Here is an 18,770-nt window from a genome sequence, read left to right as displayed (position 1 = left end):
TTACCTAGATGCAGAAACAAATAAAACTGATAAAATATGAATTGGCTGAAGTAGAGGTGGGGAATGATATAGAGAGGTACCGCCAGCTCAATACCCATTCTGCTCCATCGTCCACTGGGGCTGTGTGGGTGCTCCATAGGATCTAAGACTACAGAGAGCAGGTTGGAACCTGATGATTAAAATAGCCTAAAAAGTCAGTGCGGCTCCAAAATTATTCTGCCATAACTATCTTTGTATTGCAATGACTGACAAAGCATCCGATGGAGTCTATAACCTGATGGGAACAATGCAATAAAACTAAACCATGAGCTGAGTTTAATCCTTATTATCGATGATTTATTGGAAAAAAAAAAGTGTCCCACCATCAAATACATCAGAGTTACCAGTTGTTAAACAATTTATTCTCAAAGCATATAATCCACACCCAAGTCTGTGAGGATGATTTCTTACATGCTGCATCCCAGATAAAACTTAATGATCCATATCACAGTGTTTGGTAAATAAAAATAATTGTTCAAATTACAAGGTGCGTCCTGAAATTAATTCTACCCTGGCAAGGCAATAGAATAAAATTTAGACTCCTGCACCATTATTCATTTACTAGCTAAATAAATCCATACAAATTATTTCAACTTTTCTGAGCCTCAGTTTCTATATCCATAAAGTGGAGATAGTTCCTTGCAGAATTATATGGAGAACAGAGGAAATATTTATAAAGCCCCATTTCTATCATGCATTATTTGTGTAGAATTGTGAGTGTCCTCTTTGCATTATAGCAAAATTTCCCCCTTTAAAAATATCATGGTAATAGAAATGTAAACTCAATGAATTGAAAGCCAATTATTAATATATAAATGAAATTAAAAGTTTTATATAGTTTTATTACATCTTCATGGAAGAATTATTAATATGTCTCTCACAGCTATTTAAGTAACAAAAAACTTCCCTGAAATGAAACACTTAGGTTCAATTGTCTCCAGAATGACTCCAAACACATTTCATAAAAATTTCAATATTGTTTTGTCATAAAAATCTTTCAGCAAAACCCATGCCACTTTTGTCCTGTGGCTTCACATTCCTCCTGACACAATATTAGGTACCCGAGGGCACCCAGTTTGAGACGTCCAGCTCTAGTCCAAACCCTTGGTTTTACTGTGGAGAAAACTGCCTTTCTGAAGGTCATATAACTAGGTATACTAGTAAGACGTGCGGAGAAATTCCTAGAGAAAATAAATGGTTTCCAGGCATTACTGGAAATTTATTCACTCCAATTCCCTCACCCACTCATTCTGTAAAACAGCTATGTATGTTGCTCACTACATCATGGAATGTTTATGAAGACTAAACAGGGGAACTTTTCCTAGATTCCAGTAGAAGGAAAAGCTATTCAAAGCAGAACTCTTGGCTTGTTTTTATGTTTTTCAGGCATGATCTTAGGAGTTGCTTATGAGTCCCCTCTTCAACAAATGGTGGGATCTGAGGTCCTTTCTTAAGAGAAACCAACTGCCCACACCCAGGGCCTAAAGCTACCAAGACACCACAGGGCAAGAGTCAGGTAATGGCATTCTAGTCCTCACTGCCAGCAGTACCATATTACCATGGGCATGACACTTTACTATAGCTGGTATTTACACCTCATGTAAGAGTTGTTATAAGGATAAAATAAGATACCACATTTGAAACCATCTTGTAAACTGCCAATCACCAGTTCCTGCCTGGATGCCTGCTAGAGCCTCCCAACTGACTTCATCCCATCCACTCTTGCCCACTGCAATAAATCGAGCTCTCATGGCAGGCAAAATGACCTTTTAAAAACACAATTTGATCATATGACCCTCCTGCTAAAGCCTCTAAACAATCTTCCCACTGCCCTAGGATGAAGTCAATATCCATAGAAAGTCCTATAAGGAAGACTTTGTCTCCTTTTGTCAGCCTCATTTTGTGTCACTTTCTCCCTTAAACATGCTGTTCCCAATACTTCAAACCCTCACCAGTACCCCAGGCCTAGCCAGCTTATACGCATCCTTAAACTTCACTTCTTCTCAGAAGCCATCTCTGAAGCCCCTTGAGATATGTTCCCACAGTGTCACATACCTTGTAGCACTCCTCACAACAGTAGGTTCAATCATATGAAATTGCCATTTTAGAGGATAAAACCAGAAGACTATTGGCAATTTTATATGATTGATCTAATAATAACGATATAATAGTGGTCATCTCCAGTCAATTGTACACTTTACCAGAGTAAAATATAGCTCTGCCTCAATAGTATAATTCCACTGCCTCACCCAATCCTAGCACACAGTGGGTGCTTGTTGAACTAATGGGAGGTACTGTTACCACCTTTTTAATGCTAAATATATAATTTTCGTCATTGGTAGTAAAAATTGTTTTTATTCAAATGATACTCCTTTGTTTCATAGGAATAAAATGAAGAAATGGAATGAAAAAAAATCACTTTATAAGATCTTCATTTCTGGTGTTTCTGGAAAGCATGAATTCTAGTAAGTATAATACAGAGCATCAGGGATAGAATTTATCCCTCTGATGTTGTATCATTTATGATTTTTTTTAACTCAAATTTTTTTGGATTTATCTTTTTACAGTTTTTGCACATGACAGCTAATCTGATAGGAGCAAAAAAAAAAAAAAAAAAAAAAAGAGAGAGAGAGAGAGAGAGAGACAGCATCTAAAAAGCATGCTAGACCTGAAACACGAATTTTAAAATACACTTCCCCATAACATTCAAAAGGAATGCATCCTAAAAGTTTCCCAAATTGCCTTATCCAACTATGCCATATCTTGCATCCTTCATGAAATGAACAGAGCAAACCAAGTCTAACCCAAGTTGGGATATGTATGGGGTAGGTCAGGCTTATTCACAAGCTACATAATATTAATGATGTTAATTATAGCTGACATTCATCGAGTGCTTATTATACACCAGGCACTGTGCTAAGCATTTCTTACATATTGTCTTTATTTAGTCATTACCATAACCCCATGAAGCAAATTCTATGGTCATTCTCATCTGGCAACATAGAAACTAAGGCACAGGGAGGCTGCCCATTGGCTAAGGTTGAAGTGGTGAAGCTGAGATCCAGAAGGTCTGAAAATTTGTGCTCTTAATTATTCTGCTTTGTGGAAGAATTCAATTGTATTTGCACTCTTATTTGGAAGAGTAGAAAATTAAAAGTTGTGCTATAATAAAAATGACAAATTATATGTTATTTACGTAGAAGCTTCAGAGTCATTTATAAGGAGGAGTCAAACTGTGAGTGGCAAACCCATGAATTGTCGAGGCCCACCATCTAAGAATTTTTTCAAGAGTGCTAATATTCAGCTTTAAACAGTAAAAGATATTCTCAACCTGGGTTAGAAATATAGGAGTTTAGCTTGTTGGTGGAAGAGTAGAGAATGTCGGAGACTCATAAATATCCTGGGCTCAGATATCCCTGGTTATCCAATTGGTTCCCTAGCTGCTTGAAAAGTTATCATATTTTGGAAAGTTTTTGAGAAATAGGAGACTCCATGAAAGGAGTAAGCAGAGCCTGCAATTTCACTTTCTACCGCTCAGTCAATAATCTCTAATCAGACAGTTTGTTCTTGCTAACATTAAAAATAATTATCTACCTCTTTTAGTAGCAATAAATAAATAAACAAATAAAATGAACATACTAACATTTACGCCATGGAAATAGGATTTTAAAAATAAACACAAATTACTAACTCTTTACATACAATTCATAGGTGGTAGTTATTGAGATATCACTCCCCACCCCCTCCGTCTTTGTGCATTAACATTTGACCCTTTTTATAATATGCACCTTGTACCAGTGAAACCTAAAGCATCAGTTAGTTACTCATTAAACTCAGGTGCCAAGGGCTGACTTGTACAAATTACGCTGTTAACTGCCCAGCCAGGCCTATGTGCAGAAGTGGAAAAAAAGCAATCATCATAGCTGTGAAATTCTGTCATATCTGCAGAATTGAACTACAAATTGCAGCAATTCGTGCCTAACCTCTGATCTGTGAAGTTAATCTAAACCTTTGAACCTCAGCTTGGAATTGAGCAACAGCATTTCCTTGTACTGGAGAAGATGGCTAGCAAGTATTCTCTGCTGTGAATAGTTAACTCAGTGACTGTTGGTTAACCACATCCACCTCCCCAAGGAGTCAACCACTGTAAGAGACTATGAAGGAGACTTTAAGAATGACTTCTCATAAAATGGCATTTTGAACAAATCTAATAAAATTAGGTTTCAGGATGGAAATCTTTTAAATAGTAAAGTAAAAATAATACAAGGAGGAATCTGAGATAAATTATTGGTCATTTACACTTAGTGATATGTACGCTAAAAAAATTCTCTTTACAAATTAGACAAAAATAATTTTAACTAAATACTTTAACTTTTTTAACAAATGGTAGGTACCACAGCTCGTGTAATATTTTTAAATAAAAATATATTATGTAATTTCTGTTATAAAATACAAACTCATTTTAAGCCATCTCTGGGAAAAAGCAATCATGGGAAACCAGTTCTACTTTTCTTCAGACTTCAATTTACCTTCTAATGGCAAACATTAGGTGTCGGCCAATGAATAAGTACAACAATATATGTTTCTTGTATATACATTTTGTCATAACATTGATTTATCATATTTTTTCACAATGAGAAAGGTTTTTCTTTTGAGGTTAAGCTTCAAATGCTATTCAAATTGCTCCATTTCCAGGTAGAAAGAAGCAAAGACCCTATTTCTCTGGTTTCTTTGAGTCAATGTCAGGATAAATCTCAAATAGTACATAAAATATTAAACTATTCTTTATAATGAAAGTAAAACTAATTTGCGGTATTTAAAGTATATAACCTACATATAACTAATTTCATTTAATAAATTGCTATTGGTTTGAAAAAAATGATTAATACAAGAGCCTTCTTATACCAGAACTTCTCTCAGAGATAAAATGTCATTACCGCTAACCTTTATGTTATAATTATCATAATACTAATTCAATAAATTTTTCTTATTTTTTATTATCTCATATCTGAAGATCACAAATTTCTTCTTTAAAGACTGAAATGACTTTGGAAGATGAATGGGAACATTATTGATAAATTCCTGCTTTTTATCCCATAGTTTATTTTAAATAGTGTTTTATGATAAAATGACTTTGTGAAGACCTAGTTTTTTTAAGTGCATAAAGTTAAGAGCTGCTAATGAACTGATTTTTAAAAAATGTTCATAACTTAAGAATTTTGGTTTTGCTCCTGGTGAGGTAAACTGTACAGTATTTGAAATTCTTGCAAAAACATTTTTTTGCCTTTAATCATAAACAAACAAAACAGATCATTTGTTTATTCGACCTGATCTAAATTACTTTAACCAAACACAACCATCTCCTCCTATCATACAATTAAAACAAATAAGGTGTTCCCTACCTTTCCAATCTTGAAATCTGGGTGCAACAGGCTAACCAGTCACAAAAGGTTTGCTTGAACAACCTTCTCTCCTGATTCCAGGAACTGCGTAACTCTGTTATACAGGGTACAAGTCTCCGCATTGGTCAATGAGCTTTGGCCAATTAAATGCCTTGGGAGTCATTTGCTAAGGGCACCTGGAATGAGCCTTGAGTGGGTGGTACAGAAAGAAGGGAGGTGTTAAAATTGCCAGATACAAAACACTCAACAGCAGTCTGAAAGCTTCACGGAAAATGCACTGTAACAAACGGATTTGGGGAAGGCCCAAGAAAACAGAAGCTCTGGCATTTCACAGAGAAGGAAATTTAACTAAAATATTTTATTCAAATGCCAACATTGACTAAAAGGAAACAAATGATTTTTCAAATCCCCCTTCCTAAAATAAGATAGGTATCCACTACTTGTACTGCTTAATGCAGACGAGAAAAACAGTAATTCTTACTTCATCCAGGTTGCTGTAGGAATTAAATGTATGATTAAATGTAAAGTGCTTAGAAAATTTCTTGGCATGCAGAAAGTACTCAAGAAACGTTACTATGATTTCTTAGAAATGTTATATTTTTAGCAAACATTGCATTTTTTCTTATTATTTCTGGGGTAAATGATGTGGATTGAGTACCTTTTATCTTTCTCCTCATCACTACCAATCATGTTTATGATAGCCTTGCAGAAAAAAGATACAGGCAAAAATTACATATGACTAAACCCTCATTTTATTTTTATCGGTTTGGAGCTGGACATGGATTACTGATAAGAAACAGAGAAAAATAGAAAGGGCATAAAAAAGGAAAAGAAGGGAGTGGTAAAACATGATTCATTGATAATAAAAAGTCTGTACATAACAACGGATAATGAGGACCCAAGGCACTTTCGCAGAGTAAATATACTCCTTTTCAAGCACTTAGGAGATGGAACCTCATACAGATGTTGAGTTTGTCAGTTCGGGCAGTTGAGAGATCAGGGAAAAGGGGAACAGAAGAAGGACTCCAGGAGGACTCCTGAAAGCAGTCTGACATCCAGGACCAGAGGTCTCCTGAGCCAGGATTAAAACGAGCTCCATGGCACATAAAGAGAGAAACAAAACCGTAACTCTTCCTAAAACAAAGTTGTGATCTCCGTTTTTTTTTTTTTTTTTTTTTGGAGGGGGGAGTTATTCTGTAATTGTTAACCTATTAAATTCATTAAACTGTAGCAATTTGAAGTTAAAAGGTCAGATTAAACGAGAAAGTTTTAAATCTATTCTACCTAATATTTTTTTGAGAGACACTTCTATTGCTCTTAATATAATCTAAAGCTATCAATAGTGACTAGAAAATGAGCAGGTTAGTAAAGAGTCAAAATCAAGACCAAGTCTAAGATTGAATATCATATAAAATGAAATTGCTAGGTTTGAGTGAAGGAAAATTGAAGCAATCCTTCAATGTCACTAAAGCAGTGTTTCCAAAATACCAATTTTAGATTAAATTCCTCTCGACTACAAATGGGACCCAGAAATCTGCTTTTTAAAAGAATAATTGAGTATAATGTATGAGAATTTTTATAAATTCTGGGTACATGGCATGCTTTATGCATTAGATAGGGAGTACTTTTAGTCTGGGGTTTGGAGAGTGAGTGGGTGTTTGTATGCATGTGTATGTGTATGCATTCTCATACCAAACACTATCAAGAATGCAAAAACTTAGGAAACAAACCATCTCAAGATGATAAATTTTAAGAATAAGGTATCAAAGACAAGGTAGCTTTTCACTGAATACCTGAAAGCAATAATTACAATCATAACCTACCCTAAATAAAAATAAGCAATATTTTCCTGCCTTTGCTTTGAATAAAGTTAATTTTAATAATACATGCACACAGGCACACAGATATCTATATGGTCTTTGTAAAAAAAAAAAAATGCACACTAGTTATAACGAATTCAAGAAAAGCATACAGCAAAAGTGAAAGTCACCCTTTCTCCTACTACCATTGACACTGCCTCCCACTACATAGCCCTCAAAGGAAGAAATGTATAAAACCACATCAATGGCATCACAGTAGATGTGTTGTATTGTGCTACATTCGTTATGCTAACTTCTGATACATCTGATTTACAACAAGCTTAAGTCATCCCCAGAGAAGTGAGCATTTGTCTTAACAAATTACCTTTGTTTTAGAGCAATAACAGACAAATCTTGGGTCTAAGACTGCAGAGAAAAAAGAAATACAGACTCAAAATAGAAAACAGACCAGATAAGCTCTAAGGTAGATTTAAAAAAAAAAAAAAAAAAGAAAGAGAATAAAGACTCAGGCAAGTCTGGGAGAGGGGGAAATGGAGCACCGGTGAAGACATAATATGAAAGCAGGAAATTGTTATGTGGGTTATTTTGAATATAAATAATATCTAGTAAGGTCACCTTTACATCCTACTAAAAGAGCATTATTATTATTATTATTATTAGTAGTAGTAGTAGTCGTAGTAGTAGTATTTGTATTTTAACTTATCTAAAGGCTAAGATATAGCCGATAGAAAGATTAAGGGAATGTGTGTTTGCTTTCTATATTTAATAGTAGTATATAATTTGCCAGAAGTGGTTTTACATTATTTAGAACTTCAATTTGCTAAAATTGTCTATTTTATTAATGCGTGACTAAAATGTAAGGAGAAGAAATTGTACACACATACACACTGAGGCACTAGCCTCTAGCTGTAAAGATATTGACTATTTGTACTGAAGCCAGGAAACTATATACTGCTGGTTTCAGCAATAATAGTTGGCCATTTTGGAAAAGTGAGCTCAAAGAAATGAGGGCATGCACGCACATATAGGAGAGTCCTCCTAAAGAATGTATGTGACACACAAAACTCACCAGTAGAATGACGATATTATAACAAGGATTAATGCTTCCAAGACAGCTTTTGGTTTACTCACTATGCATTGTAAACAGCCCTCTACCCACCCTCTTCCATCACCACTTCACACCAAAAAGTCTTCGTTTTTATAGAGCAGTATCCACAAAAATGTATGATTAAAACCACCATAGTATTCTCTCTTGGTAAATCTGTTAAATATCCCATTAATACTATCGACAAGAAGAATTAAATAATGGACATTGCCACACCTGGGATGAAGAGTTTATCCTATCTGAACATTAGGAAAGGAGCTGGGGGCTTTCATTTTAAAATTTAAAATGGTATCCTCTCAGTTGGTACAATTGCTTTAAAGAGTAAAATTAGTATAAAGTGTAACATTAGTGTATTTCATTAACTTAATATTACCAGATACCTTCTAAATGTCAAACACTATTCTAGGTACTATGGCTACAGCAGTGAGCAAAACAGACAAAAATCCCTGCCTTCATGAACCCTATAGACTTGCCAGGGAGAAGACATTAAATGAATAAATCAGTAAAATATATAGTATGTAAACTGTTAAAGAACTAAGGAGGAAAAACAGCAGGGAAGGAAAAGAAGAATGTGTGTGTGTGTGTGTGTGTGTGTGTGTGTGTGTGTGTGTGTGTGTTGGAGGTGTCTGCATGGTGTTTGACTTACAAGGGAAAATATACTTATTTATTACTTATAAAAATAAAGCTTGTGAATCCATTCAGTTTCTAGTGGGATGTGCTTTTAATTTAAGCATGTATTAAAGTTATTTAAAGTGTATGTCAAGTACCTCCTGTTTATACATTAGTACTTATTTAATTTGGACATAGGCCAGGTGGCAGACATCTTAAATACAGTAGTAGGATCCAGGTACATGATATTGTGACAGAAATCAAAGAGAAAATATAATGCTTTTGGAGTATTGTTTTGCAGTAAAACTAACTTTGCATTACTTTTACAGGTTAGCAGAACTTTCGAGTTTAAATTGGCCAGGGATGCTGTGGGATCTCCAGGCATCCTCACTCTAGCTCATTCCCACCACCTTTACAAACTTTTTAATAATGGTCTTTAGGCCCACCCTGATTGCAGATATGAATGAATTCCTGACCTTTAGAAATGTTCACCTTGACAGGGAACACCAACTCAGAGAGAGAAAGAAGATAGAAGTGGTAGTGGATCAGGGCAACTAACTTTTCTTCAGAGTCTAGGGTTCCAGAATCTGCTACTGGATAAGTTACTCCAAAAACTTTGTCATATTATATGTCATTATGCTACTGTACAGGCTGCCTATAACTTCTCAGACAAAATAAATGACAGAATTACCCAATAAATTAGAAGTACAACCCAACCCCATCTCTAACCAACTCCTTTCCTCCCATGCTTTACTCAAACAAGACATACTATTTTAAAATTTACATGTCACAAAAGAAATGTCATTCTCATGTTCTCTACTTTGCAGTGAAATGGGCAGTCATGAAGAACCCCCAAACTTCAAGTATCCGTGTTTATTACATACATTGAAAGAGTATATTTGGTAAGGCAGCCAATGAAGAGAACAAGTCTGAACTTCCACCTAAGTTTCCTGTCTAACTTTCACTTACTTAAAATCACCTCAATCTGTAATAAAACGTTAGCTAACTTCTATAGCCCTTGTCAGATACAAGATACAGTTTGTAAGTTCTTCCCTTTTATTAACACATGCAATCCTCATCAATACACTTTGAGGTAGGTATTAGTATTGTCCCAATTTTACAGATGAGAAAAGTAAGGCACGAGAAATAAAGTAACATGTCCAAGACAAACAAATTAACAAATAGTGGAGTAAGGACTGAATCCAAGGATGCTGGCTCATAGAGGTCACACTTTACCACCTCTAGGTAACTAGATTATTTTCCTCTCTTCTTTCTTTCTAATCACCTTACTCTCTATGTATCTACCCAAACTTCACCTAGCTACTCTGACCCTGCCAGCGACAGGCATTTCTGTAACAGGAAAAGCTTTTCAACTTCGGAGATAGTGTCTTTGGAGCTAGATAAGGAAATCTTTAATTTGTTGAGTGAAATCATAACTTTAAAAGGCCACAAAATCTAATTTAAATCTAAAGACAATTCTCTGTGCATTTTCTCCTTAAACTCTTCCTCTAGGCAGCATTGTTTGTTAATTCTTAGAAACCTGTTAGATTTTATAGTGATTCCTTTCTGGCCTTCTAACATAGCAAACTATAGTATGTCACAAACTAAGCAATTACCAGTCTTTATACATCCTGTGGTAGTTTTAACAGACTTTTATTTTAAAAAGGAAGCCCCAAATAAATATTGAATGTGGGTGGAGAGAAGATACCTATTACAAAGTCATAAATAATATGTCGAAAGTCCAAGCCCTGTGTTCCACTTTGGCTAGAGAAATTCAAATGTCATAATGTAAAAAGTAGACCCCCCCCCCATCCCCAATTAGAATGGGTGGTCAAGTTAACGACAGCTCAGTAAGCATGTGGTTTAGTCAAGAATTATGTGAGTTCTGTGCTTTAATAATTAAATGTTGTTTTATTAATTTCCTTAGAATTGCCACAGAAACCCTCTAGCATTCTGGGTTTACTGGGTGTTGTGCTTTTCCATTTCAATAGATGTTGAGCGCTTTCAATGCTGAGGTATACTCAAGCACTGTGCGTGGAGGGTGGGGGGGTGAGAAATGTAGTCAAAGATCTGGACCCTGATGCAGTCTCTATTAACTCAGAGCTAATAATCTTTTTGGAGAGACAGTTAAATGTCCAACAATAAGAACATATCAAATGCAAGGTGAAACGAAGCACCAGGTGCTATGTAGGCAGAAAGAGCTACAGTCAGGCAGAGAGCTTTGTCAAGTTGACCAGAGCCCATCCCATGTGGAAAGCTTCCGGAAAGAGACGTCAGTAATCTGCACTCTGATTTACAGTCATATTAAGTTACAAACAGGTGCAATCTCAAATCTCACAATGTTAAAATATGTACTATTCTGTATCTGTTTACTTTAATTAAAAAAATTTTTTTCCTTAAGAATTTTTTTTTATTTCAAGAATTATGTATTATTGATATTGGCATTAAACTTAACCATAATATATTTTATAAACATAACACCTTAATCAATCAGGAAATTAAATCTTGTTAATTATCTATTCGACCACTTTCTAAAAGGAGATCTTACTTTTTGGGAACATAAAAATAGATATTTCTAAAGAAACTTTTTAAAACATGGAAATAATAGAAACCATGCCAAAAAGAATGTAACACATTAAAACTTTGGCTATTGTGGATCTGCAAATATTCACTAAGTCATTAATTAGAAACATGAGGATGTCTTTAAAAGATTAACTGCAAGGCTGATCAGTTTAGACGGGTGCTAAAATTAGCACAAGTGTGTGTTTAAAAAAAAAGAACATAAAATAGTACTAAAGCAAATAATTTAGACATAATAAACCTAATTTACTGAGAGCAAATGGTAACTTTGCAAAATACTCAATTTTTTATTTCTCTTTTTATTAAATTTGTTGGGGTGACATTAGTTAATAAGATTATGTAAGTTTCAAATGTACAATTCTATAACACATCAACTGTATACTGCATTGTATGCTCACTACCCAAAGTTTAGTTAGTTTCTTCTGTCACCATATATTTGACCCCTTTTACCCTCTTCAACCTCTCTGTACCCCCTTCCCTCTGGTAACCACTATACTGTTGTCTGAAGACACTTGATTTCAAATTGGTCATATGAGTTCTCATTCATTCAATAAATGGTTACTGATCATCTACTGTGCATGGGTTTGTTCTAGACCTGGGAGATAAAGTGGTGACCAAGAAAGACAAAGTCCTTCCCATCATGTTGGGGAAACAATAAACAATGGGGGTGGGGGTGGGGGTGGGGGTGGGGAACAGTGATAAATGCTACGAGGAAGAATAAAGCAAAGTTAGTAGAAAAAAAGGGGGCTGTTTTGATTGGGGTGGTCAGGGAAGTCTTTTCTCACTGGAACAGAGATCTATGAAGTCAAGAACAAGGAGTTTGGAGACCCAGAGAAAATCCAGAAGAAGGAAGGAGAGACACCGGTAGGGGAATGAGCTTGGGGTATCTGCAGAATAGCCAGAAAGGGGAGATGCATCAGAACAGTGAGCAAAGCAGGCAGGGTTCTGATGAGGACCTTATTCTAAGGACTTTGGGTTCTATTGGGCTCACTGGAGGATTCTGAACAGAGAAGTGATGTGACCTAATTTTCTTTTTTAAAAATTTGGTATAGAGAAGAAATCACAGGTATAAAAAAAGGAAGCAGAAGGATAGTTTGGGAAGTTGTTTTGGTCATCGAGGGGATGGGGTGATGGTGACTTACATGAGAATGGTAACGAAGTTGAGAAGTTGGTGGTGAGAAGTTGACTTTGAATTGTATTTTAAAGGCGGCATTGACAGAGCTGGTTAATGGACAGCATGTAGGATGGCAGTGTCTAGGAGGACCAATATTTTCAGCCAGAGCATTAGCAAAAGCGTAGTGTCATAACACTGTGTCAGAATTATGGGGAAAAACTCTTTCTTATGGCATGGCATTCAGTCATAAGCAGCAAAAACAGTGAGTGTTAAGCATCAGGTAGCATATTAAAATGTTATTTTTAAAAATCGAGGTTTTAGGCAACCAATACCCTCAGTCCTTTACTCCATTGCCACATACGTTGTGCATGAACTCTGCTGTCCTCTCCATTTCTAGTTTTCTCTGGTACTTTTTAATCAATCTTTAAGTAAAAAGAATGTATACACTAAGACCAACTTATGTCAGGGCCAAGAAACAATGACAAAATACCAACATATAGTCACAGGAACCTACATTATTAAAAGGGATAAATCACAAATTTAAGAGATGTGCCAGGTGGGTGGGTAGGAGGAGGGGTTATACAAAAGATCTGTACTTTGCACACTGCCAAATTTGAGGAAATAAAGAGTTGCATAAACAAGAGCCTGCCTGGAAAACTCTTGAGAAGCTCTCAAGGCCTTGTGGAAAGTGGAGTTGGAGGGGACTGTAGTGAGTGGGCACCTCCCCACTCTCCACTCTACTGGCCTCTTTCCCTTGCACTCACTTTCTAGTCTTTAACTCCATCTGGCTCTCCTTAGTTTTTTGCTTTTTGTCTAATCCATACTCTTTCCATCTTGGGCTATAAAACTTTGTTCTTACTGAGTTCCCCTCATTACTATGATCTGTTTTTGCATATTTTCTGTTATTGATCTCCCTTCTCTCTGTCCCCCAAAACTGATGTGGTCTAGGATCTTATCCCCTCGCTTCTTTATGTAGCTCTTCACAGTTACATCACTGGGCCCTTACTTTCCATTCTTCGGTTGAAAAAAATATTCTATGATCTATTTAGATGTCCTGTTTACTAATAACATGAAGTGCATCAATTAATTTATACATCATGTATGTATGGTATTTATGTTTTAATGTCTCTCTTCTAGGAATTACAAATGATCAAATCCAACAAACTGTTCAACCTCACGTTGGTAAGCAAATAATGTATATTAAAGTAAAAAATTATAAACAATATCACTCTTAACCAATAAAATTAGCTAATATTTTAAATGAATAATGCTAAAATGTTACTCTTCAGTAAGACAAGTATAAATTGAACAAAAACAATCTTTAACAAATAAACTTTATAATATATATGAAGAGCCTTGGAAAATGTTCATTGCCTTCACTTAGCAATTAGGTCATTAAGAACCTATCCTAAAGAAATAATAAAACTAAAGTTTACTTACAAAGTTGTTTATCTCAGAATTCTTTATAATAAATTTAGAAACTATCCAAATGCTGGGCCTTAAAGGAATAAGTAAATAAAGGTGGTTCATAAGGCATGAAAAATTATATAAATTGTATGGCCACTAAAAATTACATTTATGAAAAATGTTAATGTCATGAGTGAAGGTTTATACGTGAGATTAAGAAAATAGTACAGAAACTGTATGTACAGTGTGAGCACATCTGATACTATGGAAATAAAAACTAGAAAATGTAACAAAATATTGACAGTGATTGTCTCTGGGTGGTCAGAAAATTGAAAACAGGTGATTTAAAGTTTTCTTTTTATGTACTTCTGTATCTTAACTTTGTGTACACATTTATGTTATACATCTTTAACATATATAACTCTGATAATCAGAAAAATTAAAATGATTTGGTAAACAAATCTCTTTGTTGTAGCCCCCATTCTCTCCTTTTCGGCCCATCATTAAGTTCTGCCAGTTCTTTTCCTTTCCTTTCTCATTGGCTTAGTTCAGCACTAACCATGCAAAAGCTCCCACTCCACCCCTCTGCTTCCATCTCTGATAGCTACTTTCCTTGAAATATCCTGAGAGCAGTAGTAAGACTTTTACTATGGTTGGGATCATGCTACCCCCATGACGGGAATTTGATGTGATCCTTGGTCATCCATAACACAACTAGCTTTTGATCATGAACTGCAAATCTTTGGTTATATTTGACTACAAACCACTGCTTAATTTCTCTTTGTTCCTCTCAACCACAATAGATACACACCTACACAAAAAATTCCCAAGACTAACTTTCTATTTTATCTATCTAAACAGATTCTTATTTTCCTTCCTACCTCTCCCCTAGAATCATCTTCTCAAAGGCTTCCTATCCAGGTATCTACCTTTCTACAAGCGAGTTTACTGCCAAGCGAGTTTATTGCTTTAGTGTTCCTTCTTTTTTTATATTTGGCTATTGTGTGCTCATCATTTGCAATCAGACTTGCAAAATGGATGGCAATTCCTATTTCATCACAATATTGCCTAAATAGCAAATGCTTCTAGTATTCATAACTGTAAGTCCACATTTGAAAATGAAAACTTATACACAAAGTTTAAGATCATCTTGTAATAAGTGAGATACATCAGTAGTTAAGTTTTTGTTCATAGTTGTCACTGCTTGCAAAATAAGATGATGGTTCTTTCGGAAGTATACCTAAGGCATTCGGTTTCAATCTCTCTCCCCTGCCCAGTAAATTCACGAAGAAATGCACCAAATTAGGTACTCGATAATTGCTCGACAAGAATTTCAAACTATTGGTAAAATATTTTTGACTTAGAACACAGAGCCATAAATGCTAATAAGAAATTTTAGCTTATTAAGAATCATTGTGAAACAATACCTCAATCTCTTTAGCTATTTGATGAACAACAATAGATATGGCTAGAAAGAAGGAAAGTCATATAACAGTTGCTATCTCTGACTAGTAAGAATATGATTGGGTGTGCCTCCTCAGTCCTACTATATTTGTTTCAGGCTTTTTATTTGAACCCATATGTGCCTCTGACACCTCAGTGCTTTGCCAAGAACCTCATTTCTCCACTTTGTTTTATAGATAAGGAACAAAGAAATGGCAATGGAGCAGCTTATTAACAGTATGTTTTCTAGAAATGCCAACACTGAAATTATCAGTCTCCGAGCTCCAAGTGAAACAATGAAAAGATCTATACGAAAATCGCTGTGATCTGAAGTGTTAATGAAAATAATAGTGTCAGTCATGACTCCTTATAATTACTAAAATTGACAATTTTTTTTAAATTCAAAAATACATTACCGTGAAAATGTACTTTTTTAAAGAGGAAGTTACACCCCTCAGACTTACAAGCATATGATTAACAGTAACTGCTTATTAAATTTCTTTTGAGTGGTTGTCACTAATCATAATTTTTCTTTGTAGTTTTACTACAAAGAAAAATCATGATTAATTGAAGAAATAGAATACCATTAACAGTACACTTAGTTCTCTTACAGAAGTAACTTTTTCTTCTTCAGAAAAAAAATTACATAAAAAAATCTCCATTTCATACTTTTTATATGTACATACATATGTGCCAGAAGACACATCAGTTAATAATTGAACTTAGGTTGGAGAATTAAACAACTAAACATAGTAGATAAGATTGAAACTGAAAATTTAAGTTCCAAATTAAACTAAAAATTTATCCCAATCATTATTTTCCTTCTATTAAGAACTGAGCACTAAATGGAATTTAGAAATATTTATTAAAATGAAATCAAAGACAAACTACAAATAGGATGGGGCTGCAAAACATATAATGAGGAGTCAATTTTCTTAATATGCAAGAGCTCTTACAAATCAGTAAGAAAAATATAACCAAATAAATGTGAACAAGGATATGAACAGCAAGCTTGCAGAAAAAGAAAATTCTATGGCCAATGACATAAAAATATGTTTAACTGTATCAAGTTAAAATTTGTTCAATTATATAAATAGAAATATAGATAACAAACAAGGATTTGAGTTTGTTTTAGATTCCAGAAGTCAATGTCAGTACTTCAAGCACTCATTGCAGTGCTTAAAATAAGGGTTCCTTATGGTTAGTGATTTCTCCTCTCTATCACCTATTTCTTTCTTATTAAAAACCTGTGTCTAGATATAATGTATAATACACACACACACACCCTTTCACATCTGCCTCAGTGTATGTGGCTTAACTTGATGTCTTGGCATTCTTTAAAAAGAAGCTAAAATACTAGTGGTTTCTTATTCTGGCTGGCTTATAAGTTTGGAAAATAGTAGATAGCCAATAAAATTTTCTGATTAATTATATAGAGCTACAAATCTAGAGAGATATCTGTGCTGCTGATCTCAGGCCACTCTAATTGTCTAATCTAGAATCCATGGCCCAGCAGTCTCCTCAGCACGTCATGTGCCCCATCTTTCACTTACTTACATAATTATTTGTAAGCAAGACAACACAAAGAACAAAAATGGCATGCTGCTCCATGTATGAAGGAATAAATAAAATTTAACTGTTATTAATATAACTATATCTTACTAATGAATAAAACTATTCATACTAAATTCAGTCTTCCAAAAAAATCAAATCCACTTTTCACCTATCCTTGGAAAAGTTCATCTTCTTGATTTACATACTAAAGAAAGCTGACTATCGATTTGTAGAATGAGTTCTTTTCTTTACCTTTTCCTTGGTATTTTCCAATTTCTCTGCACCTATGAGGCCAGAAAAAAGAAAGGGAATCCAGATCCTTTCTACTACCTAGTGATGCTTTTGATAAAAAGGTTTAATAGGAAAAGAAAGAGAAAGGGAGAAAGGAATAGAGGAAGTTAGGGAGGGAGGGAGAATAATTGAGTAATTGAATACTGATTGTACTTATTCTTCTAAATAGAAGATCTTGGGGAAAATCTTTTTAGAATATTTTCTTTCTTTCTATAGGTAAAATGGAAATAATTATAATAAACTTCAGAGATATTGTGAAGAGAAAAATATACAGTATACATGAAAATGTTCTGCATTTTCAGAAAGAGAAGCCATATATTATTATTTAAATATCTGCTTATTATTTTAATATTAAATGTTAATATTTATATTCAAATGATAACAACATAAAATATTATCTTGCTACGGCTAATAAAATATTACTTTGCTTGAAGGTTTGAAGATTTATCTTAGTTAATGCCATTCATATAATTACATGGCTATAATTACATTTTAAAGGAGGCTAACTGAAGGTTCCAGAATAGGATTGATCCATACTTTCTTTCTCCTTGTAAAAGTAATGGTCATCCCTTGGTTGAAGTATGAGAATAACAATGTACATACTTTTTTTTATCTGTGCAAAATGCCCATTAGGCCCATAACAGCAGCCATGTGCCTTGATGTTGCAGTGGGGAAATATGCTGCCCGTGGAGCCTCAGGCAACAGGACTTTGATGTTGGCTCCTCTAATAAGTTCAGGGAAGGACATTTCTATCCCTTCCTCAAGAGGAGAATTTGAGGTACTATCAAACTTAAATTAGATTTTTTTTTTTAATGATACCATTTTCATAATGTATGGTATTCCCATCCTGAGTTTGTTTCAAATTTGTTTAGGAAAATGTATTTCCTGCCTTTGTTCTTATATCATCATTATAATGTAGATGGATGAGCAAATAAGTAAGGGTTGTGATCCTTCTGAGAAAAGATCTCTTGTTTCAGAGTAACATCCAGGGCTGCCACACCCCAGAAGGAAATGTGTCTCAGTGCCTGGTAGCAAATGCAAGTGAAGTCCATCCTGAAAGCCTATGAGGGTGAGGTCACAGATAGTCAGCAAAGAAGTACAAACGAATGGAAACAACTCCATGCTCTGTAGCTACTTTACATGGAGTTGGCTCAGCATAGGTCTATCTGACCTAACCACCACCACAACAAGGAAATAAGAATAGCTAACCCTTATTGAGCATTTGCCATGTACCAACTTTGGGCCAAGTCCTTCACATGTTAGCTCATTTTTTCCTACACTATGAGGTAGTAACTATCTTTATGTTAATTTTGTAAATGTATAAACTGAGGCTTAAAGAACTTAAACAAGTTGCCCCAAGTCTCACAGCCATTAAGTGGAAGAGACAGAATTCACGCCCAGGCAGC

At 34.8% G+C, this 18,770-nt stretch overlaps 1 protein-coding gene across 11 annotated transcripts in view; it reads right to left on the bottom strand.

Annotated features, from left to right (window-relative positions):
* RBM47 (RNA binding motif protein 47) overlaps positions 1–18,770 on the bottom strand; it is a 140,722-nt gene that overhangs the window by 31,821 nt on the left and 90,131 nt on the right. For 2 of the 11 annotated variants that reach the window (XM_016119957.2, XM_016119958.2), the window contains exon 1: positions 5,442–17,646. The exons of 8 other annotated variants lie outside the window; for them this stretch is intronic. In XM_016119957.2, coding sequence (XP_015975443.2) covers positions 5,442–5,563 — 122 coding nt within the window. In that variant the 5' untranslated portion in view covers positions 5,564–17,646. Of the gene's footprint in view, positions 1–5,441; positions 17,649–18,770 lie in introns of those variants that run through there. One more of the 11 variants, XM_016119969.2, reaches the window with a different exon arrangement.

Source organism: Rousettus aegyptiacus, unplaced genomic scaffold (assembly GCF_014176215.1).
Source record: "Rousettus aegyptiacus isolate mRouAeg1 unplaced genomic scaffold, mRouAeg1.p scaffold_m13_p_10, whole genome shotgun sequence".
NCBI classification, from domain to species: Eukaryota; Metazoa; Chordata; class Mammalia; order Chiroptera; family Pteropodidae; genus Rousettus; species Rousettus aegyptiacus.
Note: the sequence above shows the minus strand (reverse complement) of the source record. Positions and strands in the feature narration are given on the sequence as shown.